The following is a 21,159-nucleotide window of genomic DNA, read 5'->3' as shown; positions in this document are numbered from 1 at the left end:
ATTCTACTGTAATAAATGCAAATACCATGCATGTACTATGTGATCGATTGACAGCTTACAGTCTTCTACCAGAACAAGAATAGGAAAGCTTAAAATAATATAGCTTGAAGTTCAGTACATCTCAGAAGTGAAAACGTGCAAGATGTCCAAAAATGATACAAATCTTTCAAAACAAAAACAATATATTATATTAAAGAGATCAATATGAAGAAGGTTTGAAAGTCACTTCTTGTGGTCAGCAAAACTCTTTGAGGCCTGACAGGACGCATGCATGCAGATTGTAGGCTGAAACTGTTCAAGAAGCTCATAGTCTTTTTTAAAGCCTATTTTAATTTCCACAAATCTGATCTGCAGAAATAACTATTTTCCGTTTCTTTTCTCAGGTTAAGAAGGAAAGTGGGATGATTCATGCAAGCAACAGAGAATAATTTAAACTTGTGAGAGGTGCTGTACAGTAAACGTAATGTTTATGAACTATTCTTTATCATGCAAAATAATGACAGATACTAAGACGAGCAGACAGCACTGTATCTCTCGTATTCATGTAACAAAACTAGCAAATTTGACCATTAAGTGACCTACTGTAGTCTTGTATACAATACTATGTTATTACTGTGCATTCATTTGGTTAATATACAGAAATTGTGTTTGATAGAAAATTTAATGAGTGTGTTTTCGTTTCTGGTTCATTTTCGCTGATTAACCTATCTTTCTTTTAATAGGAATCGCCAGAATATACGATTGCAGCTTCAAGCAACATTTTGCGTTTGGTTGATGTTTTCCACCTTTTTGACATGTCCCATCAAGTTTTTTACATATATTTCAATCACAAAACAGCAAACTAAGATATTAGCCATGTGTTTTTCCTTGCCAACAGTGTTAATTGGTGGGTAATTAAGGACTTCTACAGATAATGAGTAAAGTGTCTTCGGACAAATTCCTCCAGTTCCCCCAAGCCCACTAGTTTGAATTTAACCAATTGATCAGTGAATAGCTAATGAGCCGTTGCTAAAAATAGATTCAAAAAGTTGCGTTGGTACCATGCACTACCATGTAGACAATGTACTGTATAAGAGTATACCATGGTGTTATTTTACGTATTGGTCAATGATGTTCAGAGTTTAAAAGTAGGGGCTGGGTTTATTGCACTCCTAACCGAAAATATCTTTGTGAAAAACACTGTTGAAAGTTGTATCTTTTTTCGACTTTTATGCCACCATTTGAAGTAAGATTTTAATAAATATAAGCTAGTTATGTATGTATTTTAGATCCTCCTGCAAACAGGAACTCGCAAAAATCCTCATTGGCATATCAAAGCCGCAAGCTGACCGAATTCAGTCTCTTAGATTCATATTTAACGTCCATGATTATGAATTGTCAATTGTCAACAACTCTGTAACTGGACGACATACATTAATCTTGGAGTGACTTGAACACAGGACCTTATGATTGAAAGGCAACGGGCGTTAACCACTGAGCTATGGTGTCGGTGTCAGTGAGGTTGAGAAAATTATATTGAAAGGACGCAAAAACAGAAAAGAAGAAGTGCAGGAATGCAGATTCTGATGGATGTGAGAGATCAGCGACGAACAGTGGCGTAAATAAAAAATTCTGAAACGATTATTTAGACTACAACAAGGAAAGTATTAAAAAATACATGTATCTAAAAAGTCAGCAGTCCAGGCAGTTGCAAAAATCAAGATGCATGATCTGAGAGGGAAGCACATCACTAAAACAACTCACCTTTAAGCTGATTGCAATCTGTCTGATGTAATATATATCCAGATCATTGAAGACATTCCAGTCTTTGGTAAGATCCACCATGTCTTTTGACCACTATCGAAAAGTGATCAAGGAAACATCAAAAAGGTTAAATAATAAGTAGATACGTATCTCTACGACCAGTATAAATCCACGAACGTTTCGATTCTGCAATTAGCACGTCCTGCTAATCCACCACCATTATTTCACAATAGCTGAGCAAGGTGGCGAAAATTGTCATGAATACTTCCAGCTTGCATTATCAGGACATCCTCATTTATAAAGTAAATTGACTGAGAGGTCATTGAGATGTTGCTTCTGTTTTGTTTTTTTTGAAGGAGGCAAACACCAGAGGATGACCTGACCAAACGAAAAACGATGAGAACTTTGAGATGCAAAATACGTATAAACTTATACATCCTCTCAATTCAGTTAATTTGAACAGACAGACAATTAAAGTAGTACTCAATTAGATGACTTCACTGAGAACATCTGACAGGATATTTACTTGATATTTGATAATTTGATATGTTGAATCACCCAATATATATTCATGTATGTCAGTAGGTTGCCTCAGAGCCCCCGTTTTTTATGGGGTTTTTTTCAGGAAAGGGAAACGGCAGCTCTTCGACTATTTCAACTGAAACACAGACTGATATGGCATAGTGTCCAACTCAATTTTCATGAATACGAAGAGATTTATAATATTTTCTCTATCCATCAATTGCCCAAATCAGCAATATTAAATGGTCATTAATTATGCAAAGTTCTAGTAGATAATACTTTACAAAGAGTTCTGGTTGTTTTACCAGTTCGGTTATTTAGCTCTGAAACCTGGTCAACATTAGAAAACGGAATGAACCATCCTCAAAACGTCAGTCTTCATACAGTAACAGACCTGAAAGATCCTTTAAGAACACTCTTAATGTAAGAAGACTCACAAAAAACAAAAAGAGCTTTTTTTTCCTTTTCCAAATTCCAACATTAAAATTTTAATAACCAAATGTTTGTATTCTCTGATTAAATATAGAAGTCCTAACAATTACACACAGGACTTTAAAGATTCCCAAGATGCACCTGGCTCAATTTAAAATTGAATAAAAGTATAAATATCCATGAAAATTCTCGGGAGTCATAAATTCCCAATCCCAAATTTTACTACACACTGTAAGAAGTTTTGAATACAGCACTTACAAATATCTACCATTGACAATTCTGTATGACAAATTCTGTTAAATATTTGTACTTAGGATATTGTAACCTCTTTCAGTCTGTAACTATAAAAGCCACAAAAGTTGCCATACTATCCAGCACCCCTGGAGTCCCTCTAGTCCCAGAAGCAGAAGCTATTAATTTAAAAGTGATAGTATCTGATTCTATGTACCATTCTATGGTATACTGATTGCCAAATATGTATATAAACAGCACCTACAGGTCTTACAGGAACACAGCAAAGTTACAGCAATTTAGAACTTTATCTATGAAACTATACTCGAAATATTTTTTTTTTTCGTCAGGATGAAGCCTACATTGTGCAGGACACTGTAAGTACTGCTTAGACAGTTGACAACTGCATGATAGAATTGTCAAGTCTTGTATACCAGAAATGATCAGAAAATTATGAATAAAGTTTGACTAAGCCCAACAAGGCAGAAGGTTGGATTCAAAAATCAAATCATAACATAGAAAAGACTCAACAAGGTTTCTTTTCATGAATCAGACTGTTTTATCTGTTTTAATGCAGGGCATGGGGAGGGGGTAGGGAAAGGGGGAGGGGGTAGGGAAAGGGGAGGGAGACTCGGTAGAAAAGGTAGAAGGAACTATACTAAGGACTACACTGCATGTTTTTGTCTTCTTTGTTTGCAGAGTTATATGGATTACAAGAACTTTCTTAATGATCATAGTAACTCATACAGTATCCAAATATTCTTTGCCAGAGTCTTGGAGATTGGACCAAGTATTCTATAACAATGGAAATAACAGAAGATGAAAGCATTAAGTAACTAAGATGATATCCCTAATTAAATTAACTCACTTTGCTGACCAGACACAATTTAAAATACCAACTTGAGTGAGTTGTGCAACTCTGATCACAGACAGTTTTACGATAATCAAGGTAAACTTTATAAACAGTAACTTTTGTCCAAAACAGAAGAAAAGTGAACAATATCACAAAGTACAACTGTTCAAAATTTATCGCATTCCTGTCACAAAATTCCAGTACTTTGAAGGGTCAAATTCCAGCACAATTCCCTTCAAATTCATAATTCCTTCCAAATGAATATTCGACTGATGGAAAATACTGCCTGAAAAACATTTTCTGATACCACTGACTTAATAGCTAGAAATCCACTATATCATGTAACTTGTTGGTACTGTACAATATTAAGACAATGTTTCATCAACCAATTGGGCATAAACTAGCTGGGCAACCAAATGATCCCTGACGAACATTTTAACAAAAAGAAAAAAATTGAACTGACTGAAAAGGTGTTACAGCTGCTGTAAATGAGCCATTGAGGTGACGATGAAGAGGTGCACAGGAGGTGTCCAAGGGGGTCTTCAAGGTGCTATGAGTCATTGCATAGTTAAAGGAGCATTCTCATGTAATTATTTATGGGGGCAGGGACAACATGAATGCATACATCAGTTAATAGTAGAATTCTGTTTATTTTATTTTATTTCAACTTTCTATAGAGAATGTTCATTTAGGTATGTCAGGATAATTTAAATTTATTGACATAAAGTTAAGAAGTGCTCTACTGTACTGTTGGATCTTATTAATAGCAAATTAAGAACACTAAGTCCTGTTAATTACTAATTAGCAATGACCCTATAGTAGTAAGTTAGCATTTCACTCACTATTGTAACAGTGCAGTTATGAGTAGTAATGAGTATTATCACAAACAGCTATAATAACGAGCATGGGGTACGCACAGTGCAAGATTGACCATGAAAATGTTAAATTTCAAAAGTTCTGTACATTCAGTGTTCACTACTACCCCGCCCCCCCCCCCCCCCAGTCCGCATCACTCTCCTTATTTTCATGTTCCAGAGCCAATCTTGATTTTCTTCTAATTTTTTTAGACACATATATATACTAAATGAGAGAATATCAACAAAGGCACTAGCCTTTAAAGTTTTCATACTTGACCCTGATTGTTCATTGACAGCCTGTGTTAAAGTGATCTTGTACACATAAACACAGTACAAGCCTTCTAAAGACAAAGAAGTCAAAATTGCTTTCTTTGTGCTCGGTGAGGTATATCTATTTTCCTAAACTTACTACCAAGTTCTCAGCACAGACAGACTTACATTTTACAGTATATACAATAGAAGTGAGATGAAAGTTCAGGTCTCACTTCCAACAGAAAATATCATGAAAAAATCTTAAAAAAGGAAGAAATTGGTGGGTTTTTCTAAGTCTGAATTAATAATGCACTGAATGAAGCTGATAAGACACAATGTATACATACAAGGAGACTGTGTCATGTTCTGCTAGCCATGCTGACAGTGTACAACATCAGCTTAAAGCAGCTGGTTGCATGTTACAGAGCATGATTCCACTTCTCACCAGATACCAAAGGTATTGCAATATGAGATCTTTCATATCTGATGTATTGTAATTCGTAGTCTAATCTACCCCACAACAAGTTAGTAATATTGCAATATAAATTGTGCAAACAACTTTATAAAAGCAAACATTGGTAGAAAAAACAGTGCTTCAATGAAGAACCAGTTTAATAGAAACATTGAACCAAAAATAACACAAGCAACGTCAAAACTATCAAAATTTTCATTTTCTTGCACGATCACTTCAATTGATTTCAATTGTAAAATGTTTGCCTTTGCCTTTGTGGTTATCAGGTAATCATTTATGCTGATTTGGCGATTGATATCAATATATCAGAAAGAAAAAAAAGGAAAAATCAATATATATCCCCAATATCAATATAGTTTGTGCCAAACACCAGTTAGCAGATACACTCAAATTATATGGCCACACTTGTAAGATTGAAGTATTTCTTCTCATCCAGAAAGATGCAGGAAAACTGATGAACATTAATAGCTTCAAAACTTTGTGAAGATCAAAACTTCAGTCTTCAGCCCTAATTTTAATATGCAAATTAGAGGCTAGGTTTTTACATCATATATGTGATAGACTGTGTGTTGAAGGAGGCTTCAAATAAAGTAATGTCAGACACTCTCAAGATTTTCAATAACCTGTAAATAAGATACTGTATGTTTTACATAGAAGGTGATATTTTTATACAGTAAATTGATAGTTTTTAATATGGCAAGAGCAGTAACACAGAAAAGTTACTAACCACCCCCCCCCCCACCCCTCTGTAACCCCTCAGTAACAGCTTTACAGTACATATCACTTTGATACTATCTCTGCAACAGCGATACAGTACACATCACTGTAATTACCTGATATGGTTTTCTCTGATGAATGAGCAAGAGAGTTGGAAGGTATCCGTGGATCATTGTTCACATGTGAATCATCATGAAGGATAACGATTATTCACATGCAACGTGAGTCTTATAAACAGACTGACAACACATGACTAGTTCACTCCTGTGAATCCTACTAGGAATCAGCGCCTGTACGAGTGTTCAGAAGAGTTGATTATTTAAATACTCTATGAGGTCAAAAGTAGAAGTCTCTCAAAAAATGAAGAGGTGTACGAACAGGAATTCATCTGGAGTGTACCTGGCAAGCTGTTGCTACGGTAATTACAGTATATACTTAACAAAAATGGACTTCTCATGCTCACTCAGTTTTTTCCATTTTTTTTACACCAAAAGCGTCATAACTTGCCGGCAAACAATAGTAATACTGCAATGACAAGCTACCATTAAGTCAAACGACTTAAGATTCTTACACCAACGGCAACTTCCAAAGATCAAAATCCAAACCGACTCTAACAAATCAACCGCGTCACAAAACTTATCACTCCGGGTGATGAAATACCAGCAGAAAACGTTCCAAAACTTGTAAAAAATCAGTAACTAATCATACTGTAGCTGACTGTGTTGCCAATTCAAATCTGAATCATCTATGCTACATGTGTAAACTTGGCAAGATACAATCGACAAATAATGCCAGACCTATATCAGAAGGCTGTGAGGAAAATATCCCGTTCATCCTTCCTCCATTCAACAGTTTCGTCCTTGATACAGACAATCTGTTGATTCTACGAGATAGTCAGATACACACTGAAACAATTAGCCCAAAACTACACAATTTTTACATGTGGTAGAACTTTAAAAGCAGCAAGCTGTCCCATTGTATATATAGCATCGAACCCATCATGGATCTGCCTTTAATAAGGAATGCAGGATTCAACACATGTTTTACTATGTACAGTACGATACTGTAGGTCAGAGAGAAAGAGAGAGTAGCACTACCAACCACAGTGTACACTTTACACTAAACTATCCCACTCTGCCACCTGCCATGTCAAGCTGCAAGAAGTTTTCCTCAGCTCCTCAGCAACAACCAAAATATCCCTTAGCAACAAAAACAAGAGTGCCCAGTTCCTCCTGGTCAATCCAGTACAACATTCTAAGAGCAAACTTTATAAGAAGATATTTTGTCATGAGTCATATCCACATTTACCTCTCAAATTCCCCCAATTTCAGCTCAGTTTTGAAGCAATACTGTACATACACACATTGGCAGCATGCAGCAGTGATTGCGGTCTTAAGATCCTATTTCTGAGGGACATTTTACTGTTTTTACATGATACCTAGCTACTGAGTTCCATAAGGACCGGCCAAGTACACCAATCTTAGCAGGGTAATAGAGGTACCCTCATATCACTTGATTTCACATGACCCTGCAAAGGTCACAAATCCATTCTAAAGAGAAGCTTAAAATTGGTAGCAAAATATAGGAACATGATTCTTATTAAGCTTTCAAAAGATCCCTTCTGGGCAATGGGATAATGACCAAGTAGGAGGTTCCCTGCTCAGCATGGTAACAGCTTAAAGAGCAACCACAAATTTTGACAGAGGAAAAGTGAAAACGCTTCTTCACAATTGTTTGTGTATGGTATTTCTCCCACATAACTCCAACATATAGTTACATGGTAAATATTTCTTTTAAACTTCTCAATAGCAACCATTGCTGATCTTCTAACACAAATATGTTTTTGTTTTGTTTTTACTTGACAAGGTTGTTCACAAATTAAGAACTAACTCAGTGCATCAAATGTACAAATCCTATAATGATGAATAACAAGCCCTTAAAGTGAAGAACTAAAGGAATTACAGGAAGTCTTGGATTTAAGATATATAACCCAGAAGAAACAAAAGGAAAACATACTTTATCCAAACCTCATTATGATAGTTGGACTGTTAATGAGGTTAAGAAACTTGAAACATTTATTTTATTTAGGATAAACTACATTCCACATAATAAAGTGTGACAAATTTGTATTTTTCACTGATTAAATTTGTGTGTGCTTTGTTTCACAAACTCTCTATTCTGTAAGTAATGCCCTATATTTTTGAAATCCTGGGCTACAGTAGGATGTCCCTTTAAAGTTATACTGTAGCTGATATGATATTTAGTACAGAGGGAATAATCTAGTGAGTGCTTGTAAATTACATGCATGCATAAAGTACAGTAGCAGTCTTGATAAGCATGAAGCTTGTCAGATACCAGAGAAAAGTAAAAATAATACTAGACTAGAACTGCATTTGCCTGCAAATCTGCAGTATACTGTATTGCAGTGCATGTGAAGTGCTTGCAGTATAAGGAAGAACTTTCTGGTTGTTTATGGTGATATATTTTGGGCAGAAACACACAAGGGAGTCTACTGATGTAGGTACCTACCATGCATCCTCACCATCCCTGCCCATCAGGCCAGCATCCTTACCATCCCACCCCAATCATAAAAAGATAAAAACTTGTTCCACTTTATTTCATTTTCTGTTTGAATTTTGGATAGCAGTTTTGAGTTTAGGGGCTGGTCCATTACAAAATATCAAATGTAAATGAATGAGGCTCTGTCAAACTGCCCCTCATAGATCTTTGCATGTAATTTTGCAAGGTTACCATTTTCATTAGCACCTGCCATTGTATTCCATCTCCAAGTAATACAAAACATACTGTACTGTACAGTAGGGGTTCTCAGTTAATTCCCTACAAGGGCTAGAGAGAAACATTGATTAGAGCAAAGGGCCAAGCAGAATTAAACCTTCACCTTAAAATACCTAGCAGCAAGGAATAATTATATGATCTCATTGCAAAATGCTATGCAAAATTACCATTAAAGTGCTAATATATAGCAACTTCTTGTACCCAGGTACCATATAAAGTATTTTGTAACCTAGGAATATTCAGAGCATAGTTCAAATTTGATGTACAAAATTCGAGCACTAAATTATTCCTTGCCTAGATAAAAGCAATGTGCGGTGTAGGCCGGTAGAGTGCTCAAGGCTTAACCTGATGATAAGTAAACTATTTTGTGAATTTTCTTCCTGGGACAAACTAGAATCTTCTGTTGGCCAGGTTTTGCCTGCCCTGCAGGCCGACTTTTGAGACCCCAGCTGCTGCACAGTGAGTGTTATGACCCACTGACCAAATTACAAAAGGATTGAACACCATCTATATAGGTCTAATGTTTAATGGTTCAAGTCATCTGGTTCAAACAATCCTGATACTACACCAACCAATTTTATGTAAGGTTTGAAATGATGAAGACAATTAGAGGGCAGTATTTAACAACATCAGTTGTAGTATTGTGGTAATGTGAATAAATGATCATGCTCTGAAGCTGCCAAATATTTGCACAGCAGCTACTGTGCATTTTGAGGCAAAAGGCATAGTCACTGCAAGCAAATGCACAGTAATTCATGATTGAATAACCTAGGGAAATGCTAACTTTCAAAATCGAATGTAATCTTAAGAACGTCATCATATATGGCACACTTTATTTAGGCGCTAGTGGAAAGTAAGAGGGCAACACTTCACTAATTGCATTGGATATACTGTAGGTCTGCAATACTATAATAATGTACAATGAGGATATACACACAGTCAAAGTTATTGCCTGCCTGATAACTATTGGACAAAAAATAATTTAACAATCTTACAGATCTTCAAATTCAAGACCGACAAAAGATAAATGCAGGTGAGGATAAGTTACGTTGAAAACTAGGTACTGTATGAGCTTACACATTTTGTCAGAGTAATAGAGTATTTTAAAGTTTCCATGCATGCATGTTTATGGGACAGCTTGGAGACAACTTAAAATCCTCAAATTTTATTAGAATCTGAACAACAGACAATAGAGTATGCCTACAACAAAACACTTCTTGGCCTCTGAAAGTGAGTAAATGTGGTATTTATCAATAGACAGGCCTTGACCAAAACAGCACACTGACTGTATAATGAAGAAGCTCATTTCAGCCAATTCCTAGTGTCCACTCAGGAAAACATTTTAGTCGCCTTTTTCAACATCACCTGGCATAGTCTCCTGCTGATAGTTGTAATCGATTAATCCCCAGTAGTCGCGATTACACTTTGGAAGTTTGATTAATCGCGCTCAAATCCTAAGTTGTGATATCTCGACTACAAGCTGGCACTACACATAATCTGCTTTTGAAAAATGGCCCAACCTATCAAAAACAACACTAAAGCAGTTTGTCAGCAAATATCTCAATAGTACAGGTTCTCACAATACTACACTAACATTGTGCTGAGTTAAAAATTGGCAAGCACCTGCCCCTGGTTAGATTTAGGTTTACTTGTCAGTAATATGCTTGTTCTTCAGTGGAATGTTTGTTCATTGCGCAAAATCGCAAATTCGCAAGTTCTTAATCATTTACCATTGCCAAAGTATTTGTCATACATTCAAACATGTTTACAGTTACTTCTTTACTGGCCTGGTTCACTGTTTTATTGGATGTCTGATTGAGTGTGATTGCAGTGTAGTTTAATTGAAATGTGCAAATATGCGCCTGCTATCGCGCTAGGCTAGAGCCTAACCTAGCACGTTGAACGTCCTTCTACAGAAAACTCTTGCATACTAATCATCACAGTCACATCGCTACAAGGAAGAATTGTAAGAAATGTTGTAGATTGAAAGTTGTTCACAGTTTTGTTTGGGAGATGTTTCAACATGATTAAGCCACCACATGTTAAGACACGAAAGAACAAATGAAGACAGTGCATCATGGAGAAATATTTGTTTGACTGTATTTCTGCAAACATGTAAACATGAAAATGATGATATCATAACTGTAATCGAATAATGGCGAGAAGAGCTGTGTGATTAATCCATTACAAAAGAAAGAGTCGACTAACAGCACTGGTCTGTGTGTTTTACAAAACTGTTTCTGTCAGTCAAATTGGGCCATATTTATTTCTGAGGGGGGGGGGGCTTTCTGTTTCTCTCTCTGCAACCGAGGCTAAAATCTGGGAAGTCAAAGTACCTCACTATTTTAAAGTGATTTTGTAACGAAATGCAGACAATAATCTAGATCATCCTCATCTCTTCTTGTGCAAAGGAATATTGATGTTCTGTACTGTGGTTCTTATCTTTGTAGCAAATGGAGTTCTCCTGTATATGTGGACATTACATTCCAAGGTAATCATAAAATTGATGAACATAACATTTATATTACAATATATAGAACTATATGTGACGAGGTCCATTCTGGTTTAATTATATATGTGTTGAATATTGCTCACGACTAGAAATACTTCAAACTGGAATAGGTTCCATGACAAGTACCCATTCTGATGTTCATTCCTGAACCGGAAACTTTGATTTGACATCAAAACATCTACTTCATGATATTATTAATTGTACCTTCATTGTTCTTCGAATTATTGTTTGATTATAAAGCATGTTGGTCTTACACAATACTTAAGCCCTCTCTCAACCATGTACCTTTAGGAGGCCTGTTGTTGACACTCAAATTTCAAACAACTGTAGTAGTACTCACAGTAGACCAATGTACAAATACTATAATTTGTAAACCAACTTAACCAAGACTAGTCTATGCACTAAAATATGCTTATTATTACGCCTATATTAGCAACATGGATTTACCAAAATGCACATAAGCATGGCTTAAATAAAATAGCAGGGACTCGATTCAAATCCAAAATTTATTTCTGTGGTGTGTCATTCACGTTTATACACAACATTAGCCTAATATTATAATACTCAACTGGTTAGGCCTATTGCTAGGTCCTAACTTTATTTTAGTCAACAACAATGGGCATTTGTATGTCAGTTGATATTTTTCCACAATTGAGCATTTAGTAATTTACTTCAGAGAATTAACTGTTTTTTACTACTGTAGACCTTATAATTATACCCTAGCCTCAGTCTATCCACTTCATAATACTGTAATACTAATACTTAGCCTGAATTTGAAGTAGCTTAGGAGGATTATAGAGATCTGGTTACCGAATGAGCTGACTGGGCATTAGAATGCTAGGGTCTCCCACCTGACCTTGTTAAGTGTAGGGCTGTATTCTAGCCAGCTACCCCTGGACTAAAGTGATTCTCAAGACAGTCAAGTTTACAACAATTATAGGCCTTTGCCTATCCGACTTGGCTAAGCTTAATTATTTACAGGAGAGAGTTGTGGCTTAGTTTCATTTACTTCTAACTACCTCCAACCTCGCCAAAGTACAATAGAACGAGGCCTAACACTGTTATTTGTTAATAACGTTCGGTAACATGAAGTAAGAGTAGCCTACAAGTACAATTATGAATTTACAAGCAGTACTGTACGTAGGCTACAGTAGTACAAGTACAAAGGCTAGAGACCAGCTGTACCTTTGGCCTAGCCTATCAATAACAATTACATTAGTTTTATCCATACAATAAGGTGTAGCCTAACGTTAGATATAACATTAGCAACAACTGTATAGGCCTACCTCAACCGTTATGTTTTCACGTACTTACCCGCTTAGAAAGCTTGAGTGGAGCTTCTAGACTCTTTCTTCTCTTTGAAGGGTTGTCATTTTCAGGGACAGGTGCCAAACTTCTTTTTCTCCGACGGAATGACCGTCTAAACGATTGAAAGTGCCGCTCAAATGAAGACATTTTGAAATTGACGCTGCCGTTTACAAGGGGCGCTGTTAAAGAAAAGATAAAGAAACACAAAATAATCATAGACCCTGTTTAAAACGGACCGTGGATCCGTGGCTTATTCCTAACAGGCTAACATGTTGGTGCAAATAACAAAAGGCCCCATGAGAAATGTATCCACATTTTCGATGAAATGGTAAATTTTCATCAAGGACATGCGTCATAGAAACATTTTTGCTTTCATGCAGTAAATGATTGATTTTGTCTCTCTTTTTTGTCGCTCTATCTTCCACCGCAATGGTTTGTGAAGCTCATATCATTTTGGATTGTCGCCCCCACTTTCTAAAGTTTCTGAATGCCCCAAGTTCAAGGGTAGTGTTTTTCAAGTTGTCCCACAGTAACAACCAACTCAGGTGATGAATATTACACAAATAACTGTCAATGGTGCTAATCTACAATGAGCGTAACTTATCAGTAGTATTAAATACCACTACAGGAAAGGTAAGTTTAGATATCACTGCACATGTGACCGATGCGGTGTACGGTACACCGGCAAACTATGTACATGCATAGGAGGGGCGGGTGGGGGGGGGGGGGTTGTCACCGGGTTCCATTTTTAAAGTCTTCAGTTTTGCCTTCAGATATCGTGAAAATTAGAACACATCCACTAAATTTTCTCTCCAGTGGCGGATGCTATGGTCTATGAAGTGAAAGGTGTCTAAGAGAGAGGTCTTCCCCCCCCCACCACCCCTCCTTTGAGAGTTTATTATATGATTCTGTGCTTTAAAAGAGACGCGACCCTACTTTAAATACCAGGCCGTTTTGGGTATGTATACAGAATACAACCATTGTATCTAGAAACTCAAGAACATGTTTGTTTGTTTTTAGCGGATTTTACCCTTACTAAGAACCCGGGTAACAAAGTTTTTTTTTCTATAAATCGCGGTTACTGAAAATAGAGCGTCTGCGTGTAGTAAGTAATGGCCGATGTCGGTGACTCACATCGTTTTATTTCAAGTAAATGACAACACAGGGGTTAATTGAGGGGAACCATGATTACGACTGACTGATAACTTTTGGTCATTAGGTGTCGCAAAACCCCAACAACAAATATCATTACAAATTTAAACGCAGTTAATGACCCTTGCAATTATAGGACGTGTTAAAGTAACCAATTTTTGTTTGTTATACTGGCTGTAAACTGGTTCTTGTCAACAAGGTAACGTATTTAAACTGAAGGGTTATCAGTATAGGTCACAGATGTGCTTTAAAGTCATATATATAAACAGCTTTATAGTCCCATGAAAAAAGCACCTTTCCTCACCGAGACAAACCATTACCGTACTTTAACGTTTCCTCAATGTCTTAATATAAATCAAAGTGTCGGAATTACTACAAGAGGAAAGGGGACCTTTGCAAACGTGTTAGCAATTCCAGCAGGCGGAAATTGGTGACAATATTTCCTATATCGTCGAAATTAGCTGGTCGCGTTTCTCTCTACCATTATTCAAGCTCACATGAAACCACAGAATATTCACGTATTATGCTATGTTTGCTACTTCTTACGATTGGTTGCAACGATGTCAGTGGCTAACCCAGTATTTCTCGAAAAGAGATTGTGGAGGCGGGGGGTGTGGTAGGAAAGTAGGAAAGCAAATTCCGTTAGATTTCGAAATTAATACCAAAATAGTGTTGCATTGGAAAAATCGGTGATGAATTGAAAAAAAAAACAAAGGAAGAAACACACGCAGTGTGGAGATGATTATTCGAAGATATACCGGTAAATTACTTTTAGAAGCAAGAGTGACCACAACTTAACGTTCTAGCATATTCGATGGCCATATCGATGCCGCTAAAGGCTCGATGTAACTTTGCATGGAACAAAAAGATTAGACCACCATTTCATTGAAATATGGGATATGTGAAAATGATTATTGCTGGAAATTATCACAAGGTTACTTCCGACTTTGTCCACAACCGTTGTCTCTAATCCTCTTAGCAATTTTATTCCTTTGGTTACAGCTTAACATAAGAATTCTTCACCATAATTTGGTTATTTCTTATAAATCATTCAGTGTTAAAGTCCCATATCAAATAGCTTTACTGATTAGTTTTATAAATCAAGTTTCATTTGTAATTGACTTTCATTAAGTTTTTATTCAATCTAATTAACAGAGTTTCATTTAAATTAATGCAATTGCTATATTTAATTATACTATATAACGAAAACATAAAGAATGCCAGGAAAATTCTTTTTAATTCGACTAGACTTACTTAAGTGCTTAAAAAGTGTCATGAACTTTTTGCTAGTCATCTTAGAAGACTCGGTATGGTGTAGTTTGATCAAGTGATTTTTATTCTTGTTCGGTAGGTTTGCTAAGATTAACGGAAATATTAACAATCAAACAATATATCATGCTTTGATCGAGTAGAAACGCAACCAAAATATTTCTCTTTTAAGAGGACTTATTGTTTAGGTCTTTCTCTTTTAAGAGGACTTATTGTTTAGGTCTTTCTCTTTTAAGAGGACTTATTGTTTAGGTCTTTCTCTTTCAGAGGACTTATTGGTTAAGGTCTGTCTATACATACGTTGAATGTAGTACCCAATCATGCGTGCTTGCTAGGTACGTAAGGACATCTGCATGTAGAACGGGAGGCCAGGGTTCGAATCCAGGTGAAGAATGGAACGTTTCTTCAGTTCACATGCTCTTCTTAAATGTGTTGGGGGAGGGGGCAACATGCAGCCCGTTCCGGTATCCATGCAGGGTGAAGATGATTGCCAGGGGCCCTAGAACAGCATGCACGCATGCCCAGAAATACTTACTATTTGACCTTTGAACCGGGAGTTACAGATCGTGTGCAACTTATTTTAATATATGGCCATTAATCGTACAAGGGTCGTCTGCCTGACCACCATTTACTTTGGGGACTAAACCTATATCATGAAGTGATTCCAGCTAATTACTTTCTGGTTTCTACCTTGTATTCAACCTAATCCATCTTAGTCTACTTCGAGATTTCCTTTGAAGTAATGGTTTTCAAACCGCTATTGATTTCTTCGATCAAGGCAAACCCCGCTCAGAACATTAATCTGGTAACCAATCCGTGCAGACGGCATGTAACAATTATATAGCCTATACGCGCAGTAATACACGACCAGATCGTGCCAGTACAACCGATCGTGTACAACACACAAAAAAATACGTCTATTTGTTCGGAAACGTTCCACTTGAGTAATTCTCGCGGAGGGAGCACCGTCTTACTGCAACGGGAACTTACGGGTTACTCTTTACAGAGTTCATTCACACGTGGAGGTTTCCTGGGTGCTATAACAATTAGTCTCGAGTTTTACCTCTTCAGTTACCACTCGATACTAGTTTTTAGCTTCACTTTCTTTCCAGCCTCTCCTTCGCTGGGTCGACATTCTTATAGTACAAGAAGTGCATTACCTTTCTCACGGTCGCACTTCCTAAATTGACATCGGTGTCGTGTCATTCCAACGCAACGGGAGTTCCCAACAACTAGAAGGTTCATCTTACCAATATTTGATTTCTCCTGCGATTCATTGTCGGGCTTCAGAAGCTGTTTGACAAGCTGCCAAGAAAGATGAAACTACTGGTAGTGCTCTGTATCGTCGGCCTCGCCGTGGTTGAGGGGAGGACCAAGCGTTCCAAAGGTCCCCTTATTACCGAGGGGTGCCCAAAATGTGACCGCAGCGCCTGTTCCAAGGTGTCTCGAACGGACTGCACGAGCATGGAACTCACGAAAGACGCATGTGGGTGTTGCAAAGTTTGTTCATCGGGACTCGGAGAGAGATGTGGGGGTTTCTCTTGGGAAGACGGTATTTGCGGGAAGGGTTTGTTTTGTGCAAGGTACATGCTGCACTTCCAAGCCAGGGTAGAATTTGGTGAGGTTGGGACATGTGTTTGTTATGACAGGGACACTGTGTGTGGTGCTGACGGTCAGCTCTACGATGATGTCTGTACGTTACGCAAATTGAACAACGAACGGAAAGTTAACGGAGAACCGAAAATCGGCGAAACGAAGATGCGCACATGTGGAGGAGGTAAGTGCAACCTGGTATAACTAGTAGGGTTGTTTCTGTTGCTCAAAGTGACAACAACGTTCTTATGACATATCGTCGTCTTATAACGACAAGGAAATGAAGTTAATCTGTAAATGAATATACCTCTGTTCTATATTTTGCAATTAATATTTGCATTAATTCTGAAGACTTGTGTTATTTAGGGTTCCTTAGAGGAAACTTCAAAAAGCAACAAAGGAAAATGTCATGTTCCAGTAGAGTTGTGAATGAAAAGAGCGCCCTGTAAGTTGTTACTGGTGACGGCTTTTCTTGTGTGAAAGACTAATAAATGAATATCTGTCTTAGCCACCGTTTCAATATTTGGTAGACACATGAAAAATAATATGATATTTATGTATACTCCCTGGCTTAATATGAGTAGCTCGTTACAGTAATTTTTTTCCAAGAATACCTAATAATTCAAGAATTGCCAAACGTTCTCTCCTCTTGCAACACTGATACTAGTTTTTAGATGTCAGCCGTGGATGGTCAAATTTGCCATAACTGTGACACTTTTCAATAGCATCTCTTTGTGCGAGCCATACCGTTACGCAATGTTGTGATGATTTTTATTTCAATTTTATAACTTGTCACGGATAACGTTTCAAAATAGTGTTTCATTGTCTTATTACTCTCTCATGATGAATGCCTTAGACTGGTTTCAAATTAATAAAGTCCCTTATATTGTGTTTACATCTTAATACGTTCACTGTTTTGAAACGCTTTAGTTTGAGTAACATATATAAGTATAGCAAGCTCTTCTCTGTGACATTGGCGATTGAATCACTCACAAACAACTATAAGTGTCTCGGGTCCTTTGCAAACATGTAACACTGTCGTAAACTAAATGCATCTCTCTTCACCTCCTGAGAATGACTTTGTTCAGATTGGTAGGGTTTATGCTTCTTCATATGTCTTGCAGAGAGACTGTGGTGTTTGGTTGATGCAATTGAATCTCTCAGTGGGGAACACTGGGTTAGGTTAACCTTGGGTTCTGTGGCCGTTTGAATCGCCAGACGATAATAACAGAAGTGACCAAACATTGATTGCTACTATTTGCCAGGCCCATCATCTGGTGCTATATTTTCTAGTCGGTTGGTATAGCTTATGTTACCAGTATAGAGGAAAGATGAAATAAGTACCTAGAAAAGTAGAAATATAATGATCATTCAGTACACCAACATAACAACAAGAGAAATGAAAGTTTGGCATAAAAAAATCAAATATTTGCATGTAGTTTACCTGAAAAAAAACAATAAATATAAGTTTTAAAATCCCAAATAATATTCTGTGTTTGACACCAAACTGAATGGCTTAATAATCATAAGGCATTCAATGGTTGTAAGCACACCAATGATCTCTTAGTTAGACCATGCATCCAATGGAAAATACAGCAGCCGTAAACGTTTATATGACCTAATGCAACCAGTTATAAGACAAAAAAATGTAAGGAAAATATTCTAGATGGATTCGAATTGGCCACGAAGTCTTACCATTAATTGACCACTTCATGGGGCACTTTTTACAATTGTTTGATTTTTTTCTTGTCACCTGTTTTGTTAGTCAGTATATACAGGAATCTTGATTGGCTTATCGTGGCCATATACTTCCATCTTGGAAGTCTTTTCTTAAAGTTCACATACGGTCGACAGACATACTAGCTATCAGCTGTGCATAAAACTTATGAACACTGTTATCAGGATGCTTCTAGTGAAGGTATCAAGCATTATAGTCTGATATCCCACGTGAAAGTATTTACATAATAAAAGAACGACCCTCGGTATGGATTGTGCGTATTTTAACACGTGCAACCAATGTGTTACACACCTAAATATTTGCTCAGTTCCATTCAAAAAGCTCACCGGATGAAGTCGTCGGTGTTTGCCAACCGTAGTCGCGACACCTTGACCGAAAGAATTGCAGACTGCTTTTATTCAGAATACAAAGCTTTAGAAATTAGCGAAGCCTGGAAGAAGTCCTTTTCTGTCTTTCTTTTCTTTTTGCAAAAAGTGTATTTTATAATAATTATTTTCTTGCAATCTTAGACGTGTATCACGGGTAGCAGGCATGGGTGGAAACTGATCGAAGATGTGAGAGAGGCAAAAACAGTGCCCCGCAAAGGAACTGGGTATACTGCCGTAACCCCAAGAACAAACGTTTTCTACGCGTTGTTTCTATATAGTAGGCTATTACTAGCATGTTAGACTATTAAATCAGCAAAACACATTGAACATTCCTCTGTCACATTGAATTTCATTCACCACTCAGGCAAGGATTGGTACGAATTGTCTCCGATCGGCTGACAATCAGTATATTAGATACCGTTGTATTCATCCCAACCTATCCATGAAACTCTGTCAAGCGTGTTAAACCAGGGAGTTGAACAACTCCCTGTGTTAACAACATTATGTCTCTGCAATAGCAATACACGTGAAGTAGTGCGTACACACTGTATGAATGGATATCAAACATGGAATGGGGGGCTAGAAGGGGAATGTGGGAACTGGAGACTGGAGTCGGAGGAAGTTGGGAGATTGGGAAACTTGCGATGAACCGACGAGGAATTTGATAGACAGCCTGCGGAATTGGAAGACGTTGTGTGGATGTGGGATAGAAGAGGAAGGAAGAGAGGGGGTGTGAATGAGGACTGAAAAACGGTCAAATAGGAGTCGGGCAGAGCGATGAGGAGGTCTTCAAAGAAAGAGGATTGGTTCTTTGGCGACGGGTATCATGTGATCATTGTGATGGTGACGGGACTAGTCCTATACCTAATTCTAACCCTATGAATGGAAAACGTAAGCAAGGGAAACGGGGGACTCATTAATAAATACAGGGAGTTGCTAGTTTCTAGCAACTCCCTGATAAATGTAGCAATAAATGTGCAAATTTAACTAAATACTCGAGTCCTTTAAGTCCGTCACTTCAAACCACAAAAGTCCGCGGTTTCGTTCTTTGAAGGGTCCTTGGTATTTCTCATACCCCGTTCAGGCCTTTCCGACACAGAGCAATAAGCTGATAATGTTGTAACGTAATAAGAAGAGGATTAAGGGTAGACTGCGCAGTGCCTGGAATGCAGTTATGCTTGACATGACCTTGGAAGGAGCAGCTCCTTATTTGCCAAATATTTGACTAAATGTGAGATGCTCCGACCCTGGAAGTATAATACTTTCAAACCTCTTTCAAATCTCCATGTGGAAGGAAGACTGCGGGCAAAAGTACAGAAGATTTTTTGTAAAGGCAAAGAACTGCCACCCAGGTCACTAGACATTTCGACACTACTATAATAGGTGTTTGAAAACATACCTTTTGAAAACTTAAGGTTGTTCAATTAACGTAACTGGATTATCTTAGCTTAGCCGTTGACTGTTATAAAGACTCCGTGGTTTACAGCAAAACAGTCTGGAAAAACGTTAATCCGTTTTTGCCCATAAATAACGCGTTTGATTACAATACTGCACTTATTTACCAAGGACATATTATGCAGTGCTTATTTATTAACTGTGCTGTTGTGTATATAGCTACAAGAAAAGCACGAAACATAATAATGTGTAGGTTATGTGTTCACGTCCCTGATCATCAACAAACTGAGGTGATGATGTCATCCTCAGATAATAGGCTAAGAGAGTATTCCAAATATCAAATATATCTTGATTGAAACTCCATTTTGTGCAGGGTTTTTACAAGTGTCAAACATTTTAACTTCGTGTTGCTTGAGGTGATGTAAGTATATTCACACACAACTGAAACTCCAACAGGCACGCCGTAACGGTAAGCGTTTGTAATTAAAGGGTGTGGAATGGAGTCTATTTGTTTGTGGCGAGGGTGCGATATAGGACGGTGTTTTACTGGAGAGAAAAAATGCTGTTTTTTTACATTTTTACTCCATTTCATGCCTCTGAAAAAGCTGTGAACCTGTTGTCTTTGTGGATTCAAGAAATTAAATCACTTCAGATCGATTGACAACACTTGACAAAAGGAGTTGGCAACACACCACTGATTCTGCATAATGCAGTGAAGACAAGGTGATCAATTTTCACGCTGGTTAAGGAGAGCCTGTTAATATTTTCAATTTAATTTCTTTGGCTGTTGTTACAATAATTACCAGGTCAAAGTTTGTTAGAATTTATAACCATCTTGACATTTTCAATTCAAGACCCATGTTGTAACCAGACGCCAGGCGCAATCCGAGTCTTAGAACAAACTCTATATGCGTTTGTGATCCAGATGGGATATGAACGAGTTCAAAGC

The 21,159-nt window shown here is 37.4% G+C and overlaps 2 protein-coding genes across 6 annotated transcripts in view; one reads left to right on the top strand and one right to left on the bottom strand.

Annotated features, from left to right (window-relative positions):
• Nucleotides 1-12,913, bottom strand: part of LOC139967845 (rhotekin-2-like) — a 41,424-nt gene extending 28,511 nt beyond the window's left edge. Inside the window, exons 1-2 of one of the 5 annotated variants that reach the window (XM_071971977.1) lie at nucleotides 12,702-12,913; nucleotides 1,744-1,836 (exon numbers count right to left, since the gene is read on the bottom strand). In XM_071971977.1, the coding sequence (XP_071828078.1) occupies nucleotides 1,744-1,836; nucleotides 12,702-12,911 (303 nt within the window). In that variant the 5' untranslated portion in view covers nucleotides 12,912-12,913. Of the gene's footprint in view, nucleotides 1-1,743; nucleotides 1,837-6,195; nucleotides 6,346-12,701 lie in introns of those variants that run through there. The other 4 variants (XM_071971978.1, XM_071971980.1, XM_071971979.1 and 1 more) reach the window with 4 other exon arrangements.
• A 2,843-nt stretch (nucleotides 12,914-15,756) lies between these two features.
• LOC139967844 (insulin-like growth factor-binding protein 7) overlaps nucleotides 15,757-21,159 on the top strand; it is a 30,676-nt gene continuing 25,273 nt past the window's right edge. Inside the window, exon 1 of the mRNA XM_071971976.1 lies at nucleotides 15,757-16,893. Coding sequence (XP_071828077.1) covers nucleotides 16,434-16,893 — 460 coding nt within the window. The 5' untranslated portion in view covers nucleotides 15,757-16,433. The remainder of the gene's footprint in view (nucleotides 16,894-21,159) is intronic.

The sequence above is a fragment of the Apostichopus japonicus genome, chromosome 5 (genome assembly GCF_037975245.1).
Source record: "Apostichopus japonicus isolate 1M-3 chromosome 5, ASM3797524v1, whole genome shotgun sequence".
NCBI lineage: Eukaryota > Metazoa > Echinodermata > Holothuroidea > Aspidochirotida > Stichopodidae > Apostichopus > Apostichopus japonicus.
The sequence above is the reverse complement of the archived record's forward strand: the minus strand, read 5'-3'. Positions and strand labels throughout refer to the sequence as shown.